The sequence below is a fragment of the Lepisosteus oculatus genome, chromosome 16, assembly GCF_040954835.1.
Source record: "Lepisosteus oculatus isolate fLepOcu1 chromosome 16, fLepOcu1.hap2, whole genome shotgun sequence".
Taxonomy (NCBI): domain Eukaryota; kingdom Metazoa; phylum Chordata; class Actinopteri; order Semionotiformes; family Lepisosteidae; genus Lepisosteus; species Lepisosteus oculatus.
In genome coordinates, this window is record NC_090711.1 from 9,252,108 (window position 1) to 9,279,686 (window position 27,579).

A 27,579-nucleotide genomic window follows, 5' to 3' on the forward strand; every position below is an offset into this window, starting at 1 on the left:
TCTTGAAGAGCCCCCCATAGCTGCGGCTTGTCATTAATTAGCCAAAACAGCTGTGGTAAGGAAGGCAACGTGCCGATCTTAATCCAGGGCTCCACGTCCACCCTGAACACATCCCTGCGTAATGCCACAATTGAAATATTCCTTGTTATCAAGGCAAAATTGTTTTTAGATTTTTCAATAAGTGATAAGTTCGTGAATAGGACTTTATTTTCTATTTGGAAGAGAAGAGACCAGAAGAAATTGTTTACATAGAAGAACCTTAAGGGGTTTTACTGAAAAAAAAAGAGTGTAAAGCAAGTATCAAACTAAATTAACTTGGGACTTTAGTTAACATTTTTTCATGTTTTCTTCATATCAAACTATATTAAGAATCCAAAGAAAAACTTATCACTTGTAACTGCAACAGATTCACAGAGTTATCAGGATATGACACTTCTATGTGGCAGGTGTATTGTCATTTTATCATCCAGACATGACATAAGTTAGTTAATTCAGTATGCTGATTAAAATTAGTCAACAACAGAAGGTGCCTGTTCACTGCTCTTAAACCTAGATGCCTCATGTCTCCTCATCTCATCCCAGATCAGCTGTATAATAGTCATGTTCTCATCTTACAAGAAAACTATTCTTACTTGAGTAGCATGAAGATGCGTGTTGTTTTTGCACAGGAACCTGTCCTTTTATCTTGGCAAGGTATTGTGCTTCATGGTCTCCCATGTTGTGGTCATTGATGGTCATTGATGGATTGTTTGGCTGTAATGTCCTGAGAACTTGTAGCAGCATGTCCAGTTACTGCAGAGTTACTGCTTGGTTATTCCAGCTGGAAAATGCATAATGAAATTGAAGAGCTAAACAGAGGGTCTAAGGAACTAAATTAGCCTTTATTGACTCTAAGGGAATTTGTCTTACACATCAAGAGCTCATAAACATCTAATATATATGACAATAATACAATACAACAACAGTACAATACCGTGATACAAAACACCATTGAACAACACTGCTCAGTCAGAACTCTTCCAGTACCATAGGATTAAATAACAGACAATTAGCATGTAAAGAGTAAAAAAACAACATCAATAATAAGATCTCTATGTGCAAACAATCTTTTCATTGTTCAGCGATTGAATGCTTTTTAGGTATAAAGGAAGTAAATGCTCTCTTAGTCTTTATACAGAAGATCTTTCCTGAGGGTAAGATCAGGAAAGATACCTCTTTCCTGAGGGTAAGAGATTAGATTCTAAAAATTGTGGATGAGAGGGGTCATTTATGATTTTATGTGCCAGATTAATAATATTTGTTAAGTTAGACATGTTATTGAGTCCAGGGATGCGCTGGTATTCTTGTCAGAAGTCCTGATCACTTTGTTCAACTTGTTTTTGTTCTGCAAGGACAGGGCACCTCCCCAGCTCTGAATGCAAAAGGTCAAATACTCTGAATATAGCTCTCGTAAAAAAACTGGCAACATTGTGAAAGACGAACATGTACTGCATGCAGCTTTGTGCCTTGAACCAATCAGAAGCTCAGAGCTGTGCTACAGAGAACATACTGTAGAACTCTTTATGGCAGTGACAACCGATTAGCTGAGCCTGCTTTGTGAAGGAACCCCATGAGCACAGGATGGCAGTTTCTGAAAACATTAAAAAACAAATTACATTACTCTGGACTGGAATTTGTATGCTTTGTATCATTGGTATGCCCAAAATCAATTTATATTTTAGTTTTTTTAACTTTTATTATGAGTACAAAGCTTAGGTATTCTGGTTAATAAAATAATAAGTCTTCTATATACCTTTGGATTCATCTTCATATATTTTATTTATAAAAATAAATGATAAGTTTATCTATGCAGCCTTGTCGTAAGCTCTAGAAGACTGTGTAGAATCGTCATGTTAAAATCTAACACTATTTGTTTGACTTACTGCATATGCATTATGCAACATGTATTAGTTTATTTGTTGCTAGGTTTTTTATAGTATAGTTTTCAGGATGTTTTAGTTCCTGTTCAGAGTGTTTGTAATAAATATTTTCATTCCTCATGTACAAACAGAAACCAAAGCCGTTCGACATATGAACATTTCTTAGAAAAATACAAGAATATGGCAACAACTGCCATATAAAACTATAAGTAATTATTATAATTATTAAAAAAAAAATATATACAATAAAAAGGAGGTAGAATGCAACCCTTTTCCCTGTGTACACATTACTTTAATTTGCCAGTTAGAAATAACCAAACACATCGGTAGAAAATATTAACAGTCTAATGTCATTTCAAGAAAACTTCATTGTGCCTGAGTCCCACTGACTCATCTTAGTCTTGCCATATTTTATGTCTTCTCCAATGTGAGCAGCAGTCACATTACACTGCATATGCTAAGTCACTGTATGCTGAATGTCAGACTGTGACGTCAAACAACAAGAATTCAATAATGCTGGTGAGCAGAGCTGAAATGTATTACATCACAACATATATCTGTGACGCCTTGTTAGATGTTAGAAAACAAATATTTTCCTAAATATTTAGACAATGAGGAAAAATCCAAATAATTTTCTGAAATTCTGTAAAATACTCTACAGTGCGTCATTTTCTATTACATAGTTTTACGTATTCAAATGTACTCACCGTGTTTGTTAAATAATTGGGAAACTTATTTTGATGAAAGAGACATCTGCAGGACAAAGCATAAATAAACAGAATTAAGCATGTCCAATTATTTGATGTTTTCCTTTGGTTAAGCAAAACAGGAAAGCAGAAAAAACATCTGTTTTTAATGAGCACTAAACAAAAAAGACAAATGATAGCTCTTCCGCTCTCTGAATGGGGCTGTACAAAGCTGATCTTATAAACTAGAAGAAAATCTTAGAAGTCCTGGTGGGGTCATATATTTTCCCTAATCTAAACATGAGTCAAAGTTTGCCGTTCAGTTTCTTTTACTCATGATCTTAATTGAGCCTTAGTTTAGTAATTAAAATATACAGAAAAACTTCATCAACGTGTGGTCTGAGAGTTTTGAGAAGCTGATTGTGTGTAAGGAACCCACGTACACTATCCCCCAAAACATTCTTACTTCACAAATATGATTATGATCAACCCTTAATGGAATCAATGAATCAAAGCTTGAATCCAGTATTTTACACAATATTCATGGTATTCCTACACCATGGGTTCTCAGGCTTCAGTGACCTGTTTCAACACCATCTGACCCCAGAGACTTCTGCTGAAGCTAATTTATCACAGAGTGAAAAATCTATTTTATCCAGTACTTCTGTCATTTCTCAGGTGTGCTGAGAAAGCCTCCTGGTTTGATTGAATCTGACAGTGTGTGTTTTGATGGTATTTAATCTTTCAGCATTTGCACTGGCCATTGTACAGTAGGTGGTCCTGTGGGCTGTCCCAACAAATGTCTTGTGGGCCAGAGATCATGGAAAAAACTCTTACTATGTAGTTTAAACCCACAGAAAAAGCTGTCCATATTTAAATTCTAAATAGCTTGGGCCCACATGACTTCTCTGGCACAGTGCAGCTATGGATACAGATTTTAGGGTAATATCTTCATGGACTCTCAGTTTGCTCTTTTTTACCTCTTAAAACAGAAACAGCTCTACAGCTCAGACCCTGCTCATGATGGCCCTGTTGTTGAGGGTATCACGGACAGCACGTGCTCTGTTTTGTTAGGATTATTCTGATTTTGATGAAGACCAGTCCTGGAATTCTATATGAAACATAAGGTATGCATACAGTACATCTACTGATATTATAGGAACTAAGGTTGTTCAGTATAAATAATGTTTTGTATATTCACAATCTGTTCGCAAAGATCTGATACATTGTAACTGAATGTAAAAACCACATAAACACAGGCTACCAAATGTTTGCAATAAGAGGGTTACTCCAAGCACTAATTAGCCTCATTAACTCTTATTAAGAAGAGTGCTTTACAATTTAGCTGTGAATGCCACCTTAACAGGGGATATAGTTTTTCTATACACTCTCAAATGGGTAGTTGGTCATTTATAGTATGGAGACCCAGAACACTATGTTAATAAGTTTGTTTCTTATTAATGTAATAGCTTACATTGCATTTAATATTTTATATGAATGCAGTAATTTTAACCTTGAATTTCCTCATAAAACAAAAATGAAAAGCACAGCTCAGTTCAAAACCACTGTAATCTCATTACTGGGGGATAATTTTAGAGAATATTAGAGGTTAATCTGTAGAGCACTAAAACAAACAGTACAAGTAAATGATCTGGCAAAATTATATAGCTCTGAGTCCAACAAATACCCATGAATAGTTTTACCTTTCTTTCCATCTAGTTGATATATGTTAACATCAGTGCTCATTATATAATTATCTATACGATATAATGTAAGCATGCTTAATTTAATGTGTGGTACTTTGCATACAACTGTATTATGTACTTAAAAGTTTCATTGTAGCTAATCCATTACATTTAGAAAACAAATTAAGCTGATTCATTCTCAAGTTCTCTTTATCATTTTTTTTCTCTTGACAGATCCATAAAGCTAAAATGCTGCCTTTTGTACTATATAATACAGATCTATCAGGATCAAGTAGAACAACGGAAAATGTCAACCATCAAACAGCAGTGTATTCCATAGTTATTCTGTATGCAAATGTGTTGTTGTTTCTGTGTGGATCTTAAGATATTTTGTACTGGCCATGTTAAGAATCATCTTTATAATTCAGATTCCCAGAACAAAGTGATCTAATTAATCGATGTCATGACGGCATCAGAGAGTGAGAATTCAGCTGGAGATTTGTCCTGAGCTAATACCTTCGGTATAACAGCAGTGCACAGGCCTTTGCAATGTGAAAGGCAGGACTGAAAGACAAGTTTTGCAACACCCCTGTCGATGTCACTGCTATTACGCAATCCCTTATGACACATACCTCCTCTCCTCACATACTGTAGCTGTGCTGCAGTACAAAAGGTCCACTTGTTGCTACCTCTCCTCTTGCTAACAGCTCAATACAAAATCAGAACCAGCATCACATCAGTAGAAGACTATTGCAATGATCTGGACAGCGCTTATCATTATACAAGTTCTCCTCGCTCTCTTCTTAATTGTTACAAATCGATCTAGGTGAGTAATGACCTCATACTTAGAAATCCAATCTGCAAAAAACTGTTACAACTTCTTCTTTGTTCTATACAAAAGTCTGTTTTGCAAATGGTTACTACCTGAGATTTCAAGTTTCTCATTCTGAACCTAATTAGCAACTGATGACTTTTTTTGAAGTTCAGATAACCCTAAATGTTATGTCTCTTTTGCAATATATGACAATGTGCGTGTGTTTCTAGTGGTGGTCAAAATTTGGAGCTGTATGCTAGTGATCATTTTATAAATGTAGACTCCTAATACTGTAATGTTACTTCAGATACAACATGCACATCTGAAGTTCCAAGAATAAATCTGCAGCAAACTCCTTTTACACATGTGTTTGAGACACTGAGAGAGGGCAGTACAAGCAATAGGGGTAAAATTAGAAGGTGCAAGTGTAAGGCAGAAATGTCAATTCATTTCTCACAATGATGGAACACCCACATGGAAAGAAACCCATGCGTGAAAGACTTGTTTTTCAAGCTAAAAAGCTCAAAATTCAGGTTCACGCAACTAGACAGAACCTGAATTCCTTAGATCAGAGGGAAGAATGACAGGTTGTGAAATTGATGCCCTGGACTCTCCAGTCCTCAGGGTAGTAGCCCTCCAGGTTACAGGGTGACCTGTGTCCCCGTCACTATACTGGGGCATTAGGACCCACATGGACCGCAGGGTGAGCGCCCCCTGCTGGCCCCTCTGGGATGCAGAGTTGGAGGGAATTGTGCAATTCGATTACAGCTGGGACCCTTCCGTACCATGTGTAATCCATAAGACATCTGGTCTTGAAATGATTCATTTATGTACTTTCTAGAGAACAGTTCCTCCCGCACATACAGTTTCTTATTATTATTCTTACACAGCTTTAATAAGAAAAGGCAGCACTGGTTAGAGCTCCAGGACTTAGAACTGGAAGGTTGTGGGTTCAAATCCCACATGAGATGATGCCGCTGTAGCCTTGAGCAAGGTGCTTCACCTAAAGGGCGGAGCGGTGGCTCTGCGCCTGTGACTGGAAGGTTGCTGGTTCAAATCCCGCGGCTGGCAGAGGAATCCTACTCTGTTGGGCCCCTGAGCAAGGCCCTTAACCCCAACTGCTCCAGGGGTGCTGTACAATGGCAGACCCTGCGCTCTGACCCCACGCTTCTCTCCCTGTCTGTGTGTCTGTGTCTCCATGGAGAAAAACTGGGGTATGTGAAAAGACAAATTCCTAATGCAAGAAATTGTACAGGGCTAATAAAGAAACATTATATTATTATACATTATAAAGTAATGCAATGCAGATTCCTAGCTATCAACAGGCAGAAGCTGTTTCTGTGTGGTAAAGTAATAAGAACATAATCACAATTTTGGCTATGAAAATTCCTTCAAGTGCCTATGAGAGGGGGAGAGACCAGAAATCTGAAAATAGGCTGGGATAGGAAAAACCCAAAGAGACAATGAAGGAGGAGGAAAAAGTGGGCTAAACAGATGGATATCTTGGCAATGTATTCCAGGGGAAGAGTGGAAGGCAGCAATCTGTAAATGAACCGAAATTAGAACTGAATTAGTCTATTGTTGAGTGGTTGCCATTAAAATAATGGAGAAATTAAAAAGAAATTAGTCAGTAATTTCGTGGTGGGGTTTGTGGTTTAGACGGAGCCTTGAAGAGAAAAAAGAAAGAAAGCGTGTGGAACAAACCTGTGCTTTCTTTGATTGCAGCTTTGATTACACTACAATAAATGTAATCAACAATCAAATAATTGGAAGAGACAAATGTTTCCTTTTCGTATCTGACCTAAAGCCAACACAAGTATTTAAATGTAAGTTTTGTATCCCCCCCCAAATTTTTTTAAAATACTTTGCTGCATGAAGTCTTTGCTGTAAAGATTTTTATCTCGTCCAATTGTGTTCTGTAAATTCATTGTTCAGCCTTGTTATCTCGTGCTTACTTTTGTATCCACCCACTGAAATATTTTAGAAGCACACATGACTTGAATTGCACAATTACAAATGTTTTGTGACAATACGGATAAGGTATTTTTTTCTGACTCTGAATTATAGATTTATACCTGAACATAATTTTCACCTAAGCACTGTTTTGGTTACTAATAAATAATAGCAAAACAAAAATGTCTGTTTCTCAAGAATCAAGTTCTGTTTATTTCTCTTTAAATGTGTTTTACATTGCTTTATGTTAACATACCCTTTTGAAACCTTAATCATTAGTTTATGGTTGTAGCCTATGATTCCTATGATATGATGAATATCAATGACAGAGCAGATTATTTTTAAGATCAGCTTGTACTGTATATCTCTATAGTGAGCAATATTTTGGCAATTTAACATGGTAAATAATTAAATTATCTAAAATACATGACACTGTCAATTCCTGACATTTGAATTTTCCCCTGCTTCTGCTACTTACAAAGTTTTTTTGCAAAATTCATTATTCAGTTTGTAATAATTGTTTCCCCAATATAAATGAACTAATCGGAGGTAAATAAACCATTTTGTATGTAATAAAGTGAGATGGGCACAAACATATTTAACAGACATAATTGTGAAGTATCACTGTATTTGAAGCCAATTAGATATACAAGACTAAGATACAAATGTTAAAAGAAATACATTGGAGCATTATGAACAACTGGAAATGGCCCTAAATCTAATTAAGAAAAATTTAATTCATTTCACTCCGGCATTATTGTAAAGATTAATTCTTATTTTTAATTATTTATTATTAAGAATAAACATTTCCAATTTAATGGGTTGTAAAAAAGGTAAGGTTTTAATGCAATATTTCATGTCATAAACCTAAAATGTTGCTATTTATAGAAAAAATTGCCTCTACATTTCTTACCCAAATTTTAAAGCAACAAAAACATTTTATGATGTAAATCAGAAGCTAAAAGTTCAAATGGCTGAAATGCCCAAGGGTATTTAATTTTTGCAAATGAAAATCTTTTAACGTAGAGAACAGAGAGCTTACATTTTCTTTGGTGCTTAAGAATTCTATCCTTAAACGACGAGTCTTTAATGTGGCTCCTATTTATCAAATTTACCCGGTGGTTCTTTTAGATATTTTTATTTATTTTTATAAACAATCAAGAAACAGTAATCAAAAACAGTCCCTCCTAAACTTAGCTTACAGCTGCAATAATGATGGGGATAGAAAATATCTAAAAAAGAATAAAAAACACAATTAATCTAAGATAAATGCTGACTACTGTGATCTAATTGTCAGTATCTTGTCACTGTGAAAATGGACCGTGGAAAGTTCTGGAAAAAAAATGTTGAGAGTCTAGGAAAGACCACTGACGCCAAGAAAGAGCACCAGAGGTCAGTCAATGACCTGCTATTGTTTTTGGCAGCTGTAGGACCTGTTAACCACATCCTTTTTCCAAAACACATAATTTCAAAGATGAATCATCATGTAATAAAAGTAACTGTGGTCAGGGTGATATCTCTCTGATATCCCAGATAAAGAGGAAAAGATTTTCTTACAGAATATGATCTTCTGGACATTCCCAGAAACAAGAAGGTTCCCACACTGCCCTGATTACCAATGTACAATACCGAGAACCACAGAAAACTTTTATGTGGGGTTAAATGCATTTTATTAGTTTGACATATTTCAGAATTGTTCCAGATGTGTTCCAATGTGATATTAATCTCATCAATGGATAGATCTACTGTATAAACAGGCTGACATAAATGGAAAGTGACTTCTAAGAATGCTGTAAGAGGAACTACGCCAGAAAAAATGTTTTTCACTAAACTTGATGTAAACACATTACATCTAAGGGTGTACTGTCTTTGTTTCCTCAGCAAATAGCACTAAGGGGATTAATTGCAGATGTGTATATAAGGTTTAAGGACAAATCCTTAAATGGACATTCCTCAGAAAATATATTTGAGGATGGCAAGTGCAGACCTTTATTTCAGAAGTGGAAAAGGATGCAGTACAACTGTGTTTATTTAATATATCTAGGTGGTTTTGTTGTTACCATTTTTCAATACTTCCATGACTGATATACAGTACATTCTAATTTTAAAACAAGAGTGTGTAACACAGTTAAAAAATTACAGACGAAAAAATAATTCTCATTATTACTGAAGATTTGTTTTCCAGCCTCCACAAATAACACCAATGATAAAATTTAATCTGACATCTTTATCTTAACACGCTTAAACTATGTATGTGGTCTGAACTCTGACTTTGACCTAGTAATCACTTTCCCCTGGTACTTTTTTGTGGTATTTTTTTTCTTCAGTATAAAGTCTGTGGGGAGGCATGATGACATAGTGGTTAACATGCTGTCTCTCAGTGCTGGGGTCCTGGTTCCATTTGCGGTTCCCTGTGTTTGGCGGGGTATTCTCATTCTCATTTCCTCCCTCAGTCCAAATGCATGCTAGCAGGTGAATTGTCTTCTGGGAAAATTGTCCCCTGTGTAAGTATCTGTGTCTGTGTCTGACCTGAGATGGCATCCTGTCCAGAGTGTATCCTGGCTTGTTCCTGTTACTTACTGGGATAGGCTCAGGCTCCCCCGCGACCCTGCATTGAGAGAAATAGTTAGGAAATGAATGTATGGAAAAAACCTGAATAATCATCTGTAACAGGTTTATGGAATTTATTAGTAGAAATGAACCATTGAATAATGAACCATTGACTATGTACGAAGAAGGAAAATGAGTCATTAATGTGCAACCTCAAAGAAAAATAACATAAAACAAAACATGAATATTTTATGCTGACTAATGTTATATTAAAATTGAACAGTGTTTTAGACAGGTCCCATCTAGCATATTATGCATGAATTTGCATGCGGTGTTACAAAATAGTTGTTACTGCTCGGGTGCTTGTAAGAAGCAACTTACTAGCTCAAGAGAAGTTCAGAGAAGAAAACTTCATACTTTTCTGTGAACGATCTCTGCAAGCAAGCAAAGTTTCTCGGCTTCTGCAAGCAAACATGAGTTTCCTGACTTCTGGTAGTCAAGATAGTTGATATCACCCTCCTCTGCAGGTGTAGACCCAGGCCAAGATAAACACCATTGGCAGAAAAAGCAAACACTCCCTGCTGAACGAATTCAAAGCCCTTGCATGCAAGCTAAAGACAGGACACAGGTCAGTGGTGTTCTCAGGGATGCCTGTACCCTGCACAGAACCAGATGGCTATACTGACAAGCCGGTTCCAACAGGACCAGGAAACTTACTGGTTCTCTTGTCCTACCAGTTTGCAATGCATGCCAGCTAATATAATGTTTTTGAGAATACACTGCATCTCAGTAGAATGGATTTTGAACAGGCTCCTTAAGACAGGGGGTAAACACAACACATTTTCACACTCAGCCTTCAAACCTAAAGGCCCCACCTTCAGGATATGATTTCTGGGGTGCTTACAAATCTTTCAGTATTTGCAGTATCAGGTGGGTGTTGTACGTTTCTGTGAAGTATCACTTTAAGCAAGCTATGAATCCAGTGCCCTAATTAAACATGAGTTTCCTGACTTCTGGGAGTCCAGATAGTTGACATCACCCTCCTGTGCAGGTGTAGACCCAGGCCAAGATAAACACCATTGGCAGAAAAAGAAAAGGAGTAGCATGATGATAGTGGGCATTCTGGGTTCATCTAGAGTTGCACTGGCTGCCCAACTAGACACAGGCAAAAGATCATATTACTGGCATGATTCATAATTACTTGTTATTGCGGCATTTTTAACTTTAGTTATGCTCTCCATCTGTGTTCTATACTCCCTTCTTTGTTTGACATGCTGTACATACTGTATGTACAGCCTGATACCCCTGTCTTGTATGTAAACATGTGAATGGTTTTCTAGTGTTTTTGAGCTTTGTAGCCTGTGACTGTGTAGCTTAGATTTATGCATAATCTAGAAGTGTTTCTTCTTCACTTCTAGAGAACATAAATAACACAAAGTACTGTAATACTAGACTTAATAGAAAGAAACATCTGAAAATCCCTTTGGGTTATACAGTGAAAATGGCTGCATCAAATGAAGGAAATAATTGTGAAAACTAGGCTAGCAGTTCAGACTTCGAGGCAATAATGAGGATTAGTTTTCTGCCTGAAAAGTAGGATACAAATTAGTCTAACGTGTTAGATTTATGTTTATGTATCAATTTTTAATACGTGTTTGATATAAAGTTTAAGTATCTTAAACTTGCCAAACTGCTTTACTTAAAAATACAAGTGTGCAATTTGGGAACAGAACACTGAATACACTGCACTGAATATATAGTTTGACCAACATGAAATCTGAGTAAAATGTTTCTTGGTTATTTGTAAAACTGTTCCTGGAGTTATTATTTCTAACAGGGCCTCCAAATGAATAATATTTTTTACTGCCTGAGTTGGTTGTAAATCACTTTCACAAGGTAGACAGCACCTATGTAAGTCAAATACACGTTTTGCAGGTTTGATCCTTAAAAGTACTTTTAATAATACAAGCTGTCATCAGGTTGTGCATCAATTCTCATACTTTACCGTTTGACCATTACCAATTTGAACAGCACCTTCGGAAACAGACTTCTAATGCGAACAAATGTGAACCTCGCTTTTTTATTCAGATCAAAGGAAGAGCCACCTTTGGATAAAGGATTCGTTCCCTGGCTGGGCCATGCCATTGACTTTGGAAAAGATGCCGCCACGTTTTTAACTCGGATGAAGAGCAAACATGGGAAAATCTTCACGGTAAAGCCAGCTTTTTGCATAGTAGAAAAAGAGACAATATTTCACCTCCACCCCTGAGGCTGGCTAGTACATTTGCCATAAATTAATGTTCCAGGGCATGCTAAATGGAATAATAGCTTTTATAGAGTAAAGATATAATATATGATTTTATATCTATATTATAATATAGGCATATAATGAAATGAAGCCAGGGTTGTAGTCACCTCTAGGTGTTTTATTCAATTTGCAACATACAGTTAAAGGTAATCTAAAAATTATTTCTCACACTAAAGCCTGTCGTTTCTTTTTTAGACGTGACATTTTATGACTTTTCATTTTAAGGACTTTTTTGTTCATTGTTTTGTATACCTGTGGTTTATTTTTTTCAGTTAATTATTTATGTACATGTTTAAAGGAAAGAAATTTAAACTAAATTAATCTCTTTAGCCTTGAGCCGAGAACATTACAAATAGACTTGATTCAAGTATTCATTAACAAAGTCAACCCAATGTTTGGGTTGTTTTTCAAACAGAGTAAAGAAAATTTCTTTACATAATGTGTGGAAGTAGGTTGGATGTTCTGGAAGAGATTCCTGATAATTCCAGCTTCCAGCTGCCAACCGAGTGAAATGGTCCTAAAACACTTGGCACATTTCAATCGGGTATTTAACATGTTTCTTTGTAAAGTAATGTTGTTCTGGTGCCCTCTGGACTGTCTCATATTCTTACTAGCGCTTTAGTTGTGTACTGTAAATCAAATCTATGGAATTTAATATATTTTACATTTAAGTGTAAATAGTGTGGAAAAACTTGATACATTTTATTAGATATTTAATGACAAATCAGTCACCACCATCAAGTTCTAATAATCTTCCTTCACATTCTGATGGCCTGATGGATGAGTAGACTCTGTGACACAGACTAGGTTATGGACCTGAAAATAAAGCACATAGAACTGATTGTTTCTCACTTAAACAAGTATCAAGGCTTTCAAATGGATCAAGGGAATGAACATTAATAACATGCCTTTTAGTTAAGGTCCACTTCAACAATTAGTTCCTGATCCTCAATAAAAAGAAAATCTTATAAGTTCTGTCTTACACGCTACTATGTTCCACGAATAGGGAATTTAGAAAGCAGACCCATGTCACAGAAACTTTTTTCTGCAGGATCATAGAATTATTATCTTTTCCACCCACACTTTGGACAGCTGTGGAGTCAAGTCGATGAGAGTTTTGAAAATGTCCTGTATATTGTAATATATGTATAAAATTCCCTTTTCACATTAAAAAACATTTAAAATATCTGCCTCAAAAAGTCATATCTCTCTTATCTCTTGTGTGGGAAAAAAAGAAGAGAAGACCAATCAGGCTAAACAATAAGACCTTTAACAAGACCGCAGAAACGTAAATGGAATTTCTGAGTCAGAGTTTCTTTTCCACTATATTCAATAGAATACAATTTATTTCCTTTTGTGCGTGGGAGGTTCTGGATTAAAACTGGTTTTCATTAAAACTATTGTGAAAAACTAGGAAACCTATCCCAAGTATTCTGAAATTACACAAATCCTTAAGACATTGTCTCTAGTTTATTGGTGTTACCTCATTATTATGTTCTACCACATCAAAATCGCAGCAGGAATAACACAGGGATATCACCTAAATATTTTATATACAGTCCATGAATGTTTGATACAGGCTGCATAAAAAGTAAGGCAAAACTCTGAGACTAACCCTTATAACTACTTCTACTACACAATATAACCTTGTAAGAGTCTGAATTCAGATGAAGAGTGTATCATTTTCCTATGTCATTTGGCTGGACTTCGTTATAAATTTATAGCCACACTTTCAAAGTATGATTGTGTTATCTAGATATTTCTATTGTTCATAGTTACTTCTTTGATGATTACAGAACAGGTCTAGATGAAGGCACATTAAAGTGAATTCGACTGGGGTCTGTACTGCGTGTTCTTCTCCTGGTGTTCCTAGATAATAATGATTAATTCATGATTATTTACGGTGTCCATGAAGATTATTAATAAAGTAATGAGCGGGTTCCAAATCTCAGTCCAACATGCACTTGTGCTGATTTCGCAGGTACGTGTCGCCGGGCTGTATGTGACGGTCTTGTTGGATCCAAACTCTTACGATTCCATCATTAAGGATTCCACTTCCTTCGACTTCACACGTTACGCGCATGTGCTCATGAAAAGAATATTCAACCTTCATTTTCCACAGCATAACCCCGAAACAGAGAAGGCAATGATGAGGCAGTAAGTAACAACGTCTCTGCATATAATTAATAATCATTCCTTACACTTATATACAGTAGCTCTTGTCTGGACACTCCGCTCAAAGGGCTTTGCAGGTCATGGGGAATCCCACTTCCAGCACCAATGTGTAGCCCCCAGTTGGATGATGCGACGGCAGCCTTAATGCACCAGTATGCTCACCACACACCAGCTATCAGTGGGGAGGAGAGCAGAGTGACAACACCAATTCCAAGACGGGGATTATTAGGAGGCCATGACTGATAGAGGAAGGGAAGAAATTTGGCCAGGACACCAGGGTAACACCCCGGCGCATTTCGTGAAATGCCCTATGATTTTTAATAATCACAGAGAGTCAGGATTTAGGTTCTATGTCTCATCAGAAGGACGGTGCCTTTTTTGATACAATATTTAGTATAACTGTTATTACAGCTTTATTTCTTAATTTTTTGTTGGTTTCTTTTGTTGTTATTTTTTTAGTTGATTTATATCAAAACCAATCCCCTGTGACTCAGTGAGGAAATGCGATCATTGCTGTAAGCAAATCCGGCTTGAATACGATGTGTAAACTGTTCTAGTAATGTGCCTGCACCAACGTGCCACGAACCCTTTAAGTTTTTGTGAAATGGAATCAATGGGAACACCGACTCTTAAAACCTTAGATCATGTTTATACAGCACATTTGGGATGATATTTACTAAAAATGTTTTCAACAATGATAAAACTCTGTAATCATGTGGGCTTACACAATAGGAGCAATGAAAAGCATTTTGGAGCAAACTAATTATTTGGGAATTTTATGGAAACTATAGCAGGTACCCACTTTCACTATGTATTGAATTATTGTAACTGAGACATTTGGTAATTAGCCAATCATTATATAATAATGTTATGTAAGTTAAAGCGTTAATTTACATTAAGATTAATAATGAAGACAACCATTGTTGATAAAAGTAATACTGTATTATTCACTTCTGAAAAACATGCAGCTAGTTAAAGACATTTTATTATGTATACAATTTTTCTGAACTAACATTCTGCTCTCTGAATATTATTACTGAAGCAAGTTGCTTTTTCCGTAAATAAATTAAATGGTGCTAATACAGTATTCAAAACTTATGTAGGCATTATAGTCCACATAGGAAGAAGTGGGAAATTAAGATCCACAGTGTTTGAAAAATAGGTCCCATTCATTTCAGACATTGAGACAGACATTAAGAACAAGCAAACAACGTCCTAATCCCTGAAATGACAGTTGTGTGGGAAACAGCTAGGGGTCGTATTTGCTTCTTCGTAGAAACAGTTGCCATAACAGCTTTGCGCTTTTGTCTCTGGAGTTTTATTTTGGATAACTGAGGTTTTTTTTTGCTTTTTTATTTCTTTTGTCTTTGAACACTCCTACCTCTGTGCCTGTCCGTAGGCAGCACCAACGTGGAATATGAAAAACGAAAAACTAATCAGACAATCCAAAATCATTGAACTATCATATTTACCTTCAGAGTTGAAGAACTGGATTTTGTTCCACTTTGAAGTGATGATGCAATTGTGGGAGTCACTAAGACTAGATATGGCTACACATTGCACGAATAAACAATTCATTAGATTCCAGAAGTGTTGTATTAGTCATGGTGAAATGTTTATCGGGAGGGAAATCCCTAACCTTTCAGTATTTTGTTCCTACAGACATTTCCAGGATAAAAGCCTCATCACCCTAAACAGGGTCATGCAAAAAAACCTTCAGGCTCTGCTGATGTCAGAGGTTTGTGAAAACAAGAGGAACTGGAAAAATGACAGTCTCTTTAGCCTGTGCTACAGCCTGCTGTTCAGGTATGGAGTCATTCGTGGGTCAGAAAGGAAACTCAGACTTTAATCTAAACTGCTTGATAAACAATTTAGAAATGTACTTAGTAGAAGGAGATGGTTTATAAATAACTGAAGAGAAACAAGATAAATACTGTAAACAACTAAAACAAAGCTTAAAGGAAAATATCCCAGTTTTACGTTTGCAATGTTCTAGATCAGTGCTAAAAAGTGTTTTAGTTTTATAATGGCAAATTACTTTTGCACTGTTATTTAATTTTTCCACTTGTTACCTATCAGAGTATGTGTGTTCTATGTCATCACTTCTTGTTCTTCTAAAGGGATTTCCTAACTCTGACTGCTAACGGTGGCTGACAAGATTAGGAAAAAGTGTCATGGGGATGTGGAACACAGGACACTAGTACAGAAATGAGGCATTGAGTACCGAAGCTAGCATTACACAGATACTCTCCCTTCTTAGTTCTTTTAAATCCTTACATGAGGAAAATCTGCTTAAGTAATTAGTTAGATCAAGAAATAATCATAAAGTAAAATAATATTCAAATTAAATCCTGAATAATCTATTCAAACTGATATTTTGAACATAACTGAATATCAGTATTCAAAGGCCGGCAACAGGATATAGAATAATCTATTGCTATAACTCATAATAGAATTATCTATTACTATTACTGGAATAGTAATAATTCTAAAATCATTTAAAACATGCTTAGATACTGTTTTGTTATTTGTGCAGGTTGTATTGCCATTGATGCCAGAAAATAACTTCAGGATTTTTTCAATTATATCGCCGACTGTACTCATAATTTTAAATGCAATCATTTTGATATAGTTTTTATTATGAAATAAAAGCTATATATTGCGAGGTACAGTACAGTACCAAAACACAAGAAATGAGTATTGGAAACCAATGACATTCTAGTAGGTAGTAGTAAGTATATACATATCCACAAAAGTAAAATACCTTTGTGTGGAAAAGCTGAAATAAAGACCTGACAAGTGATTAATTTATTAACAGATAGATCAATGGGCCAGTTAGTTGATTAATGGCTATTCTTAACAAGTTTGTTTCTTGTGCTCTTATAAAGTGTAATTGTGAGCTCTTGGTGTAGTTTGTTGGTAAGATCAGATTCGGTTTTATTCGACAATAAGTGAAACAATGCATCGTCAAGATACTGTCCCTGTATGATGAGGCATTTGAAATTTGCATTTCAAATGTTTTCTGATCACTTTGAGTAAATGTCATTAAATGTCATTGCACATTCCTTATGTTATTACATAGAGTCCTTTCCTTTGTTGAGCCATAGTCTTTTTGTTAACATTTAAATTGAATTACAGGTCCAAGCAAACTTATTAACTGAAAGGTAAATACTTTCCAGGTCACAAATTAATAATACAGTGTAACCTTTAATATGACATTGCTGTCGTTCCTTCCACCCACTAACTTTATTCCTGTTTTCTCTTACCAGAGCTGGATACCTCACATTATTTGGAGATGAGCCAGAAGAAAATGGCAACATCAGTATATCAAAGGAAATTTTTCAAGAATTTAGGAAATTTGACGCGCTTCTGACAAAAATGGCCAGAACTACATTGAAAACAAGTAATTCTATATACTAAAACTGAAAAATGTTAACATTCAGCTTCTTTTTTAAAAAAAATATGTATAGACCTAGTTCCAATTTTTTTACTTCATACTTCTTTTTCAAAATGCATCAGATGTTCTTAAGAATTAAAGAACTGCTGCCACACACCTCATGTGCATACTGGCTGTTTAACACTGAACAAGCTGAAATATCATAATCTCGGAAGCTGTCCTCCTCAAAAAGCCATTTGTTTTTTTCATGTTTCTATTTGTTTTGTCATTAATACACTTACAGCATTTAAAAACCGACAAGGACATCTCAACATTAAGTGACAGTCATCTTAAAGAAATAAAGAAAACATAGAAATCAAAATTCTTTCAAGAACATGGAACATATTTCTTTACCTGCAATCTATGAGGTTATCAATCAGTTGAACTCACACTGTAGGCACAGGGCACAGTGCAAACAGAATTTTTCTTAACAATAGTATAGGAATAATAATAATAATAATAATAATTGCTTATACTTATATAGCGCTTTTCTGGACACTCCACTCAAAGCGCTTTACAGGTAATGGGGACTCCCCTCCACCACCACCAATGTGCAGCATCCACCTGGATGATGCGACGGCAGCCATAGTGCGCCAGAACGCTCACCACACATCAGCTATCAGTGGGGAGGACAGCAGAGTAATGTAGCCAATTCATAGAAGGGGATTATTAGGAGGCCATGATTGGTAAGGGCCAATTGGAAATTTGGCCAGGACACCGGGGTTACACCCCTACTCTTTTCGAGAAGCACCCTGGGATTTTTAATGACCACAGAGAGTCAGGACCTCGGTTTTACGTCTCATCCGAAGGACGGCGCCTGTTTACAGTATAGTGTCCCCATCACTATACTGGGGCATTAGGACCCACATGGACCACAGGGTGAGCGCCCCCTGCTGGCCCCACTAACACCTCTTCCAGCAGCAACCTTAGTTTTTCCCAGGAGGTCTCCCATCCAGGTACTGACCAGGCTCACACCTGCTTAGCTTCAGTGGGTTGCCAGTTGTGAGTTGCAGGGTGATATGGCTGCTGCTACATTGAACTGGACACACTGAATAAGGTGTGTCCAGTTCAATGTAGCTGATCCAACCTGCCCTGCATGTTTTTGGGTGGTGGAAGGAGAAAACCTGGAATAAAGCCCAGGTGTCAGGATTTTTAGTTCAGTTGAATAAATTCTTATTTGAACACTGTTATCAATAGACAATCAAGAAAAAAATCATTTTCTTATCCCATCAGTCACCATTAGGTTGAAACACTGGTACATATGGTATATACTGTACAGTACTTATACTGCACCTTGAAACTATTGTACACTTCAAGAGACCCTTTCTCTTTTAAACCAGCAGTTTACAGCTGTGCAAATACTGTACTTTAGATGCTTTGTTTTCCTACTTTATGCAAAAATACAATTCTAAGGTGATATCGCACTGAATTTGTGTTTTAAAGTTACAATTAATCCTTATAGATCTGCATTTTGCAGTACAAAAAGCACCTATCACCTTTAGGGAGGAACAAATGATGTCAATGGAGTGGAATCAGTACTCCTAAAATGAGTAAATTAGGTTTGGCTAGTTAACGTAGTAGAGACGCTGCTACACTTCATATTGGATGCCTGTACTGTACAAGAATTGTTGTGATCACATTTTGTAAAGCTTCAGGCAATATGAATTAAAGCTTAGTATCTTTAGATACTTTAGATGTGTATCTTTAGATACTAGATAGAGTAGGGGTGTAACTTGGCCAATTTTTTTCCCATTTGCCCTTACCAATCATGGCTTCCTAATAATCCCCATCTCTGAACTGGCTTCATTACTCTGCTCTCCTCCCCACTGAGAGCTGATGTGTGGTGAGCGTTCTGGCGCACTATGGCTGCCGTCGCATCATCCAGGTGGATGCTGCACATTGGTGGTGGTGGAGGGGAGTCCCCGTTACCTGTAAAGCGCTTTGAGTGGAGTGTCCAGAAAAACACTATATAAAAGCACTATATTAGTAAAAGCAATTATTGTTATTATTATTTTCTCAACTATATTGTTTTAATAACAGTTAGAGTTTTATAACAGTAGAAACACTAGGGAGCCATTGAGTATATTGGCGAATCTCATGTATATATAAATGGTCAGTTCTGGTTGTTTCTAAGACTCTTGCATAGCAGTGTTTTTCTCACAGTAACTTTTATAATGCTAGTGAAGAAAAAGGCAAATCTGGCATGATGCTAAAAAATACCTCCATCCCTTAAAGGACTGGGCTTAAATAACAATGAACTTCTAAATGCCATGTATATATTGTTGAGATGTAACATTTCTTATATCCTTCTGATTTTGGTACATTGCCAGTACCTGTTTGAAAAAGTGGAGTGAATTTCATTTGTGACGACACTTCTGACATGAATGAGATTGAAGAACCTTTTAATTCCTGCAGTGTGGTGTTACAGTAGGGGTCTTTAAAAGGCAAACATGCTGTATTTCAAAGGTAGAAGAGAACAGTAAACAAAGAGGCTGCAGAAAATTTGTTTCCTCCTGGCCAGACTCAAGGAATTCCTGTCAGGCGTCTTTCTGTTTGTTAAAATATTAAGATTTGCTGATTGTCCTGCCAAAGTTATTTTCACATAGCACACTTTGCAGAGTAGCTGACATATTCCAACAGAAGCATGAAACAGAGAAAAAGAGAAGAAACAGATAATTCCTCATAGCCGATAGGCAATGACACCTCCACTGTTCAAAGTCACTGCAGATATGCTGGGATGGCTGTGTTTCTCATCTTCATCTCTCTTTTGTGACAGATGAGAAGAAAGTAGCCAGCACTGTCAAAGAGCGTCTTTGGGATCTTCTGTCCCAGAATAAGTTGAACTCCAAGATGAACCCAAGCTCCTGGCTGGAAAGCTACAGACGTTACCTAACCGCTCAGGGTGTTGATCAGAAAATGCAACAAAGGGCAATGTTACTGCAGCTTTGGGCCACACAGGTACTGTTCGCCATTTTATTTCCTTCCTTTAATGCTGCCCATTTTCTTTCCTTTTTTTTTTGCTCTTAATTCAGGTTTGATTTCTTTAAATACAAAAATATAGAAATTATTATGTCCAGTTTTGTTTTCAGCAAAAACCTTTGGATTAAACATCTATATACCCTGTTGGGAATGGAACTGTTAAAGAATTTAATTTAATTTCTTCCTAAGGTGCTGCGTTTTCTTCCTAGGTTTATCGGTTTTCATATTCTCTATACAAATGCATACCTAAGAGCATTCACTCGCAGAATCTGCACATAGTAAATGATCAATTTCAAAGATTTTTATAGAATAAACAAGATAGTAATGAAGAATGGCATATGCAAGTCTTGAAGTTTATATGTTTTTATTTGAAATGGCTTTTTATTTATTGAAATTAAAACAATGTGCCTGTACTCACAAGGATACAGCACACTCTTTAATAGTTAAACATATCGACTGGTTGCCTTTCTCTACAGTATCTTGCATGGTTACAAGAAAATACCATTTTATGGAGTTCACATACCAACAGTCCTTGCCTTGGTTTGAAAGTTTAGCATCTAATGGAAATTACGAGATCCCATAACAGAACATTTAAAAATTCCATGAGGATCTGGCATGATGACGGTTGGTGTGAAGTAGAGAAAATAGGCAAAATCGCAAGGTCACAGCCTCACTGCCTCAGATGCGCCTCAGAAGTAATGTCACCTCTTGTCCTCTAGATGGAGCCCTGTGACTCCAAAAGACCAGGTGTCCTTTGTCCTTGACCAAGGTGCTACTTCTCCCAGGGGGGTGCAACTTTACAAGTTGGCTTCAATTGGAGATGACAGCCTGTCTCCTACCATTTCCATTGCTCCGCTTATCACCTTTTACTCTGTGTGCCTTAGCAAAGAAACGCAGGCTCTTGTCGGAAAGACTTTTACTGCCAACAGACAGGCACCAGGCCTGGAATAAGTGTGCAAGCAAGACTCAAAGAACACCATTATTTGCAGCTGCCAGAATGAATTCGGGCTGGCAGATCAGGCTGCGTTTATAATTTCACTCTGGGCAAAACTGACAGATATCTCAAGTAAAAAGACAGTTGAGCTAATTCAAAAAATATATCAAATATATACTAGCATCTACAATGCACCTGGATCCAGCCATGTCTTGACATCATATGATGGCTCGAAGACTGTCTGTGCCAAATACAATATATTCTGCCTCTGTGGAAGTGAAATTCCACTTCTTGTAATACACTGCCCAAGTAAAAAACTCTGGCAAGTCACTTACTGGCTTAAGGGCTCCTGGGGCTATTCTGAAGGATCGTGGTCTAGGTCAGCAGTCCTCAGTTCTCACTCTGGAGTGTCCGTGTCTGTGGTTTTTATCTAACTGAGATCATAGTCACCAGTACTAATTGCTGCCTGTAGTTTTTCCATTCCAGATGCTGTTTTAATCTTTTCTTCTGCTCTTTAACCAAGTTTAACCAAGTACAATGGTTCTCAGTTCTGGTCCTGGGAAGCCTCTCTGTTGTCTGTTTTTGAGATGTCATTTAAAAATTTGACTTCAGCTCTTAAAAAAGCTGAATGGGATTTGTAATTGGTATAAACCCTATGTGAATCAGGACAGCCTTCACTGAGGTGTCCAAAGGGAAATACAACCAGTTTGACTTAAGCATTAGTATTGTGTCTGTTCATCATCAATTGATCGCTTATTAAGCACCATTTAGTCAGAAATTTAGTCAGAAATAATTGTGCCAATTCTAAATGATCAACCTGAGGAGAGACTGTAAGTTCTATGTATTTAACATGTTCCACTTTAACTAAGGTATATTTGAAACCAAGGACTAAGTGCTGAAAAATTCGAAACCAGCAAGCAGATCAGTTACAGGTACCAGGTAGCTCAGGGGGATAAGGGCCCAGTTGGAACACAATCCAGCAGACACAGGGATTAATCTATCACCGGGACTGAAAACCACTGTTCCCAGTGATGTTATGTGATCCACATAAAAGCTCTAGAATTACCAGTGTAGATATTGTATTGGAACCTCTAATCTTTAACAAGAAAATATTGTTCACTGCAAACATTTTAATGTGCAAACTGTCTGTCTACTAAAGAGAGCCTGTTGAACTCTTTGGCAGAGATCTGCAAATGACAAGCATAATAAGCAGAACATAGCCTCTCATAATTTATTATTGTACTGTCTTTACTGTATTTTACTGTGTATGTCCAACAATCCTGACACAGACTGTTATTATAGGGCAATGTAGGCCCCGCTGCCTTCTGGATGTTGGCATTCCTATTGACAAATCCAGAAGCTATGACAGCTGTGAAGAACGAGTTTCACAAATTAACAGCTGAAGTCAACAGGACATGCAAAGTACAGACTGTCAGGCCAGAAATGCTTGAGAAGACACCAGTGTTTGGTAAGTTTGAGTTAAAATAATTTTTATAATCATTATTGTAATGTATAAAATATTGCTTCAGACCTACTGTAGTAATGTACTTTCATGGATGAAAGAACTTGGATAAGCTCTGTAAGACAGGATCTGCCCTGGGTAGGCTGTGCAGTCACTCAAACTTCTGGGCTTCACTGCTGTGAAAATGAAAAATCTGAAGACACAAAAACGGCCCATCTTGATTTTCACTTGGGCAATATCGTATATTCTTTGACTTAAAGTGATTCTTGATCCTTTCTTTTCTTTTGAAGACAGTGCTCTGAATGAAACCCTCCGACTGACAGCAGCCCCTTTCATCACCAGGGAAGTCCTTCAGACTAAGACCATCAGGTTAGCAGATGGAAGAGAGTACAAACTGAGGAAAGGAGACAGGATTTGCCTTTTCCCATATCTCAGCCCCCAGATGGACCCAGAGATCCACCAGGAGCCCAAGGTAGTTAAATATTCCTCTTCCTCTGCTGGAACAGACTATTGCAGCACCGCTGTGTTGAGTTTCTAAAGGAGATTTGACCATTTCACACAGGATTTGATTGATGAACCTATGCTGGAAATGCTTTCCACATATGGTCAGGCATTTTTTTACCACAGCATTAGTTAACTGTGGATTGTAAAGTGCAGTCATTTTAGAACTGTATTGCTTAGTCCATTTTTCAAATGTTAGTGATCAAATGTTTGTGAGCTCATCCAACCTAAAAAATAAGACAAAATCTTATTTTTCTCCAGTTTCCAGGTTTCGTTTGAGTATCCCAACTGCAAATGTAAAAGTACATTAAAGCATCTTTCACAAAGCTGTCTGCTAGACATCATGAAATATCTGTATTAATATTTAGCAATTTCCAGTTCTAAGGTTGCTCCTGAGGATTTTTCTTCGTACAAGTGGTGATATTGTTGGTGTAATACTGAAGGTTTAAATTGGATTTCTTTAGCATTGAGCACTGAAATTTGGTGGCACAGTGCTGTAGTGGTTAGCACAGCTGCCTCACAGCTCTTGAGACCTGACTTCAATTGTTGGCTGTCAATACAATCAAATTTAGTACACTGGTGCCCTTTACTCAATTCATGGACACTGTGAGAGGTTCACGTAGAATTCATTGATGTGTTGGACCTGTACACAGCAGTAAGAAAAGCTCAAATAGGGCCACTGTTCTACCTCCCCACCTCCACCTCATAGAAGTTCAAGCTGGTATTGTTTGATTATTTTATTATTTATTTAGGTGATAACAGTATCCAAGTTAACACAGGAAAGGACTGCAGAAGTGCATTTCTGCAGCTATGGAAGATGTCCGGCTCACAGTAGCCTCAGCCTTTTTTACTGAATCTAGGCTGACATCTTCAAAATGATCAGACGGGACCACGGTACAAATCAGAACACAAAATAAAAATCAAAGACTTGTTTTCTCTTTTTAAATCAAATGCTTTTTTCAGAACATTGATATATGTTTTCCAGTGGCAAGTGTTTTCAAAAAGCACCATTTCACAAATTCATGGGCTGATTTCTTGAGGACAGTGTCACTCGAACCCCTTTTCTGCTTTGTCCTGGCACTGTTATGTTGCTGAAACAAAGGCTTGCAAGCAGAAGGAGTGTCATTTCCAAATGGCTATAAAAAAAAATGATAAGTTACATTATCTCTTTGCCACTTGCTTTTTTTTTTAGAAGTTCAAACATGACAGATTTCTGAATGCAGACGGGACAGAGAAGAAAGACTTTTTTAAAGATGGGAAGAAACTTAAATACTACACAATGCCATGGGGAGCTGGGAAGAACGTATGTGTTGGCAGATCCTTTGCTATTAGTAGCATCAAACAGTAAGTATCAAAGACTGACTGCTGTATGGTAGTTTTCCAGAAGTGTAAACTGGGGAATGTAATGGTGTTTTCTTTACTGCAACATAGATATAAACATAGATATAAAGAACATAACCCTGAGTTGCTTAATTTTGACAATACATCCTTCTCTTGTACTGTATATAAAGATGCAGTGTACATTTTCCTTTTTTTAAAAACACCAAAAGACTAATAGTGTAAGGCTGATGTTACAGAGGAATGAAATAATCCCCTTCTGTAATTTCAGGTTCATCTTTATGGTTCTGACCTGCCTGGATATAAGGCTCTGTGATCCAGGGTCTCCGATGCCGGATATTGATGCAGGTCGCTATGGGTTCGGAATGCTGCAGCCACAAGGTGACCTTGAGATTCAGTACAAACTGAAAAGCCATCTCTAACGGCTGGCAAAACAGCATGTCACCTCCGCCATTGCTATCACTTTCAGTAAACACTCATCCAATTCAGGGTCACAGTGGCCTGGAAGCACGGGGCACAAGGTGGGGTACACCCTGGATGGGACATCAGTCCACCACAGGGCACACAGAGAAACACACACTCCCACCTGTGCCAATTTTAAAGAAACCAATTAACCTACCAGTATGTCTTTGCACTGTGGGAGGAAACCCATGTGAATGTGTGGAGAACATGCAAACTCCACACTGATAGCACCCCAGGAATTGAACCCAGGGCCCCAGCACTGTGAGAGAGCAATACTAATCATTGTGCCACCGTACTGCTTTGTTGAAACATTGAACAATGAGTAATTTAATATTGTTGTAAATCATACTGATATTTATATCACAAAGTTGTATTTTATTCATCACATTGTAAATACAGTAAATATAGATATGTTTGTATTATTTTAATTATGTCTATCTCTAATAAACATCTTTTTCATGCTACACATTAAGGAGATATCTGTGAGTTGTTTTTAAAGTCTAGAGCCTGGCTTACCTGAAACAAGATGATATTAGTACACTCTATAGATAATGTGATTTGCATAGATCCATAGAAAATGTATAACTCTTAGCTTTCTGTCTTCCTTGTAAACCTGCAGAAGTGAAGAGAAGGAAATGTAGTATCTGCATTGTCTAGAGCTACTAAAGGACACAACCATAGAAAACACACCTCTAGTTCCATACTGTACATAGCTCGCGCAAGTGACAGAATTCAAGGACCACTACTTAAAAAAATAAAAGAAAGCCAGCTGTTGCAACCAAAAGCCAAATAATTTTAGCAATGAGCTGCTGAAAAACTAGCCTGATGGAAAGATCGGTCCTATATTAGTCCACAGTCCACTGGCGTCTCACTCAAACATCACTGAAAAATCAGAAATCAACCTACAAGATCTGAAAGTAAGAACTGTCAGTATGACACTTTGCAGATACCGTATAATCTGATCAGCAGCAAAAGGGCATGTCATTTCAGGGAAAAAAAAGCAAAAATTATCCACTATTCTATGTTCCTACAACAAGGATCATCGGAAAAGCATCTTGGTTTGTAGCATGTGAAAGGAAGCATTCAGTAAGATCATGTCGGATGCCATCTGTCAGGCTGGCTGTTATCTGTCGGTGAGAAATACAAAGCCTGCGTTCACACCCTGATCCAAATGGTGTTATTGATGGACAGTGTGCTTGAGCTGAAGGTGTTAATGAAAAGCTTCACATGTGAAAGTGGGCAAGCTGGAAGCTTTCACAGAAAAGATAAACGTGTTTCTAAGGATGAGTTTGCAAGGAGGGCTACAGTTCAGTGGACAGAAAAGCTTGGTTTTGAGCTTCTAGCCCACGCACTTCAGTACAGTGACCTTCAAAGATGAGAACAAAGACCCAGAGTAGGTGCAGGAAGGGCTCAGGGACCCATCAGCATTTTATTACAACCCTGTGAACCAGTGGAGCACATTGGGTAGAGATATCCGTTCTCTTAAAGGTTTCATTCACAAGCACAAAGCAGAAACTACAGTATTGCAACATTTAATTTGAAAGGCACGCTAAATGTGAATAGATCCAGTTAGGATTCCAAAAATATACATTTTCTAGCTGCTTCATCCAATTCAGCGGGGGAGTCGGAGCCTGTCCTAGCAAGCATACCTGGATTGACTGCCAGTCTACTGCAGGGTTCATGCACACAGACACAGACGTGCACAAACTTGCACCAGGGCCAGTTTTCCCACTGGGAAGCTCATTAACCTACCAGTATGTCTTTGGCCTGTGGGAGGAAACCAGAGCTCCTGGAGGAGCCACACAAACATGAGGAGAACATACAGTACAAAGTCCGCGCAGATAGCACCTCAGGGCTATTATGTGAACTCAGCTGAATCCAGGGCTGCAATCCAAACCACTGTGCTACCTCTGACTGTTTCTTCTCACTGATATTTAAAAACCTGGGTACAGGAGATCCAAATGCAAATGTTATTGCAATACCATAAGTTTAATGAGCTAGTATTATTGTTGTAACTGAAGCCCATGAATAAACAGGTATCACAAAATACCCCCCCCCCCCAAAAAAAAAGCAATACCAGGTGAGAACACTGAAAGTAAGAATGCTTTTTCATTAGATATATTTTGAGATTATTCTGGGTTGCAGATTGACCCCTGAACCATTGATTTTGGGAACACTGTAAAAGAAGAAGAGAAGGCCTTTTTCCAGAATAGATTTGTGAGAAAACCACCTGATAGTCAGTTGCATAAAAAGGGTGCACTTACTGAAGTGCTCTTAAGCTTAAAATAGATACAAAAAGGAATACATTCAACAAAATAGTAAATGGCAATTTGCCATTGCAATCACATAGACAGGGTTACCCCCTACAAAGACAAGG

At 37.3% G+C, this 27,579-nt stretch overlaps 1 protein-coding gene across 1 annotated transcript; it reads left to right on the top strand.

Annotated features, from left to right (window-relative positions):
* The first annotated feature begins 4,952 nt into the window (after positions 1 to 4,952).
* ptgis (prostaglandin I2 (prostacyclin) synthase) lies at positions 4,953 to 25,674 on the top strand. Its single transcript, XM_006639543.3, has 10 exons — positions 4,953 to 5,116; positions 11,696 to 11,819; positions 13,897 to 14,072; positions 15,753 to 15,896; positions 17,360 to 17,493; positions 20,303 to 20,484; positions 22,742 to 22,907; positions 23,192 to 23,373; positions 24,595 to 24,746; positions 25,012 to 25,674. The coding sequence occupies exons 1-10, from the start codon at positions 5,046 to 5,048 to the stop codon at positions 25,160 to 25,162; spliced, it is 1,482 nt and encodes a 493-aa protein (XP_006639606.1). The 5' UTR covers positions 4,953 to 5,045; the 3' UTR covers positions 25,163 to 25,674.
* Positions 25,675 to 27,579: the final 1,905 nt, after the last annotated feature.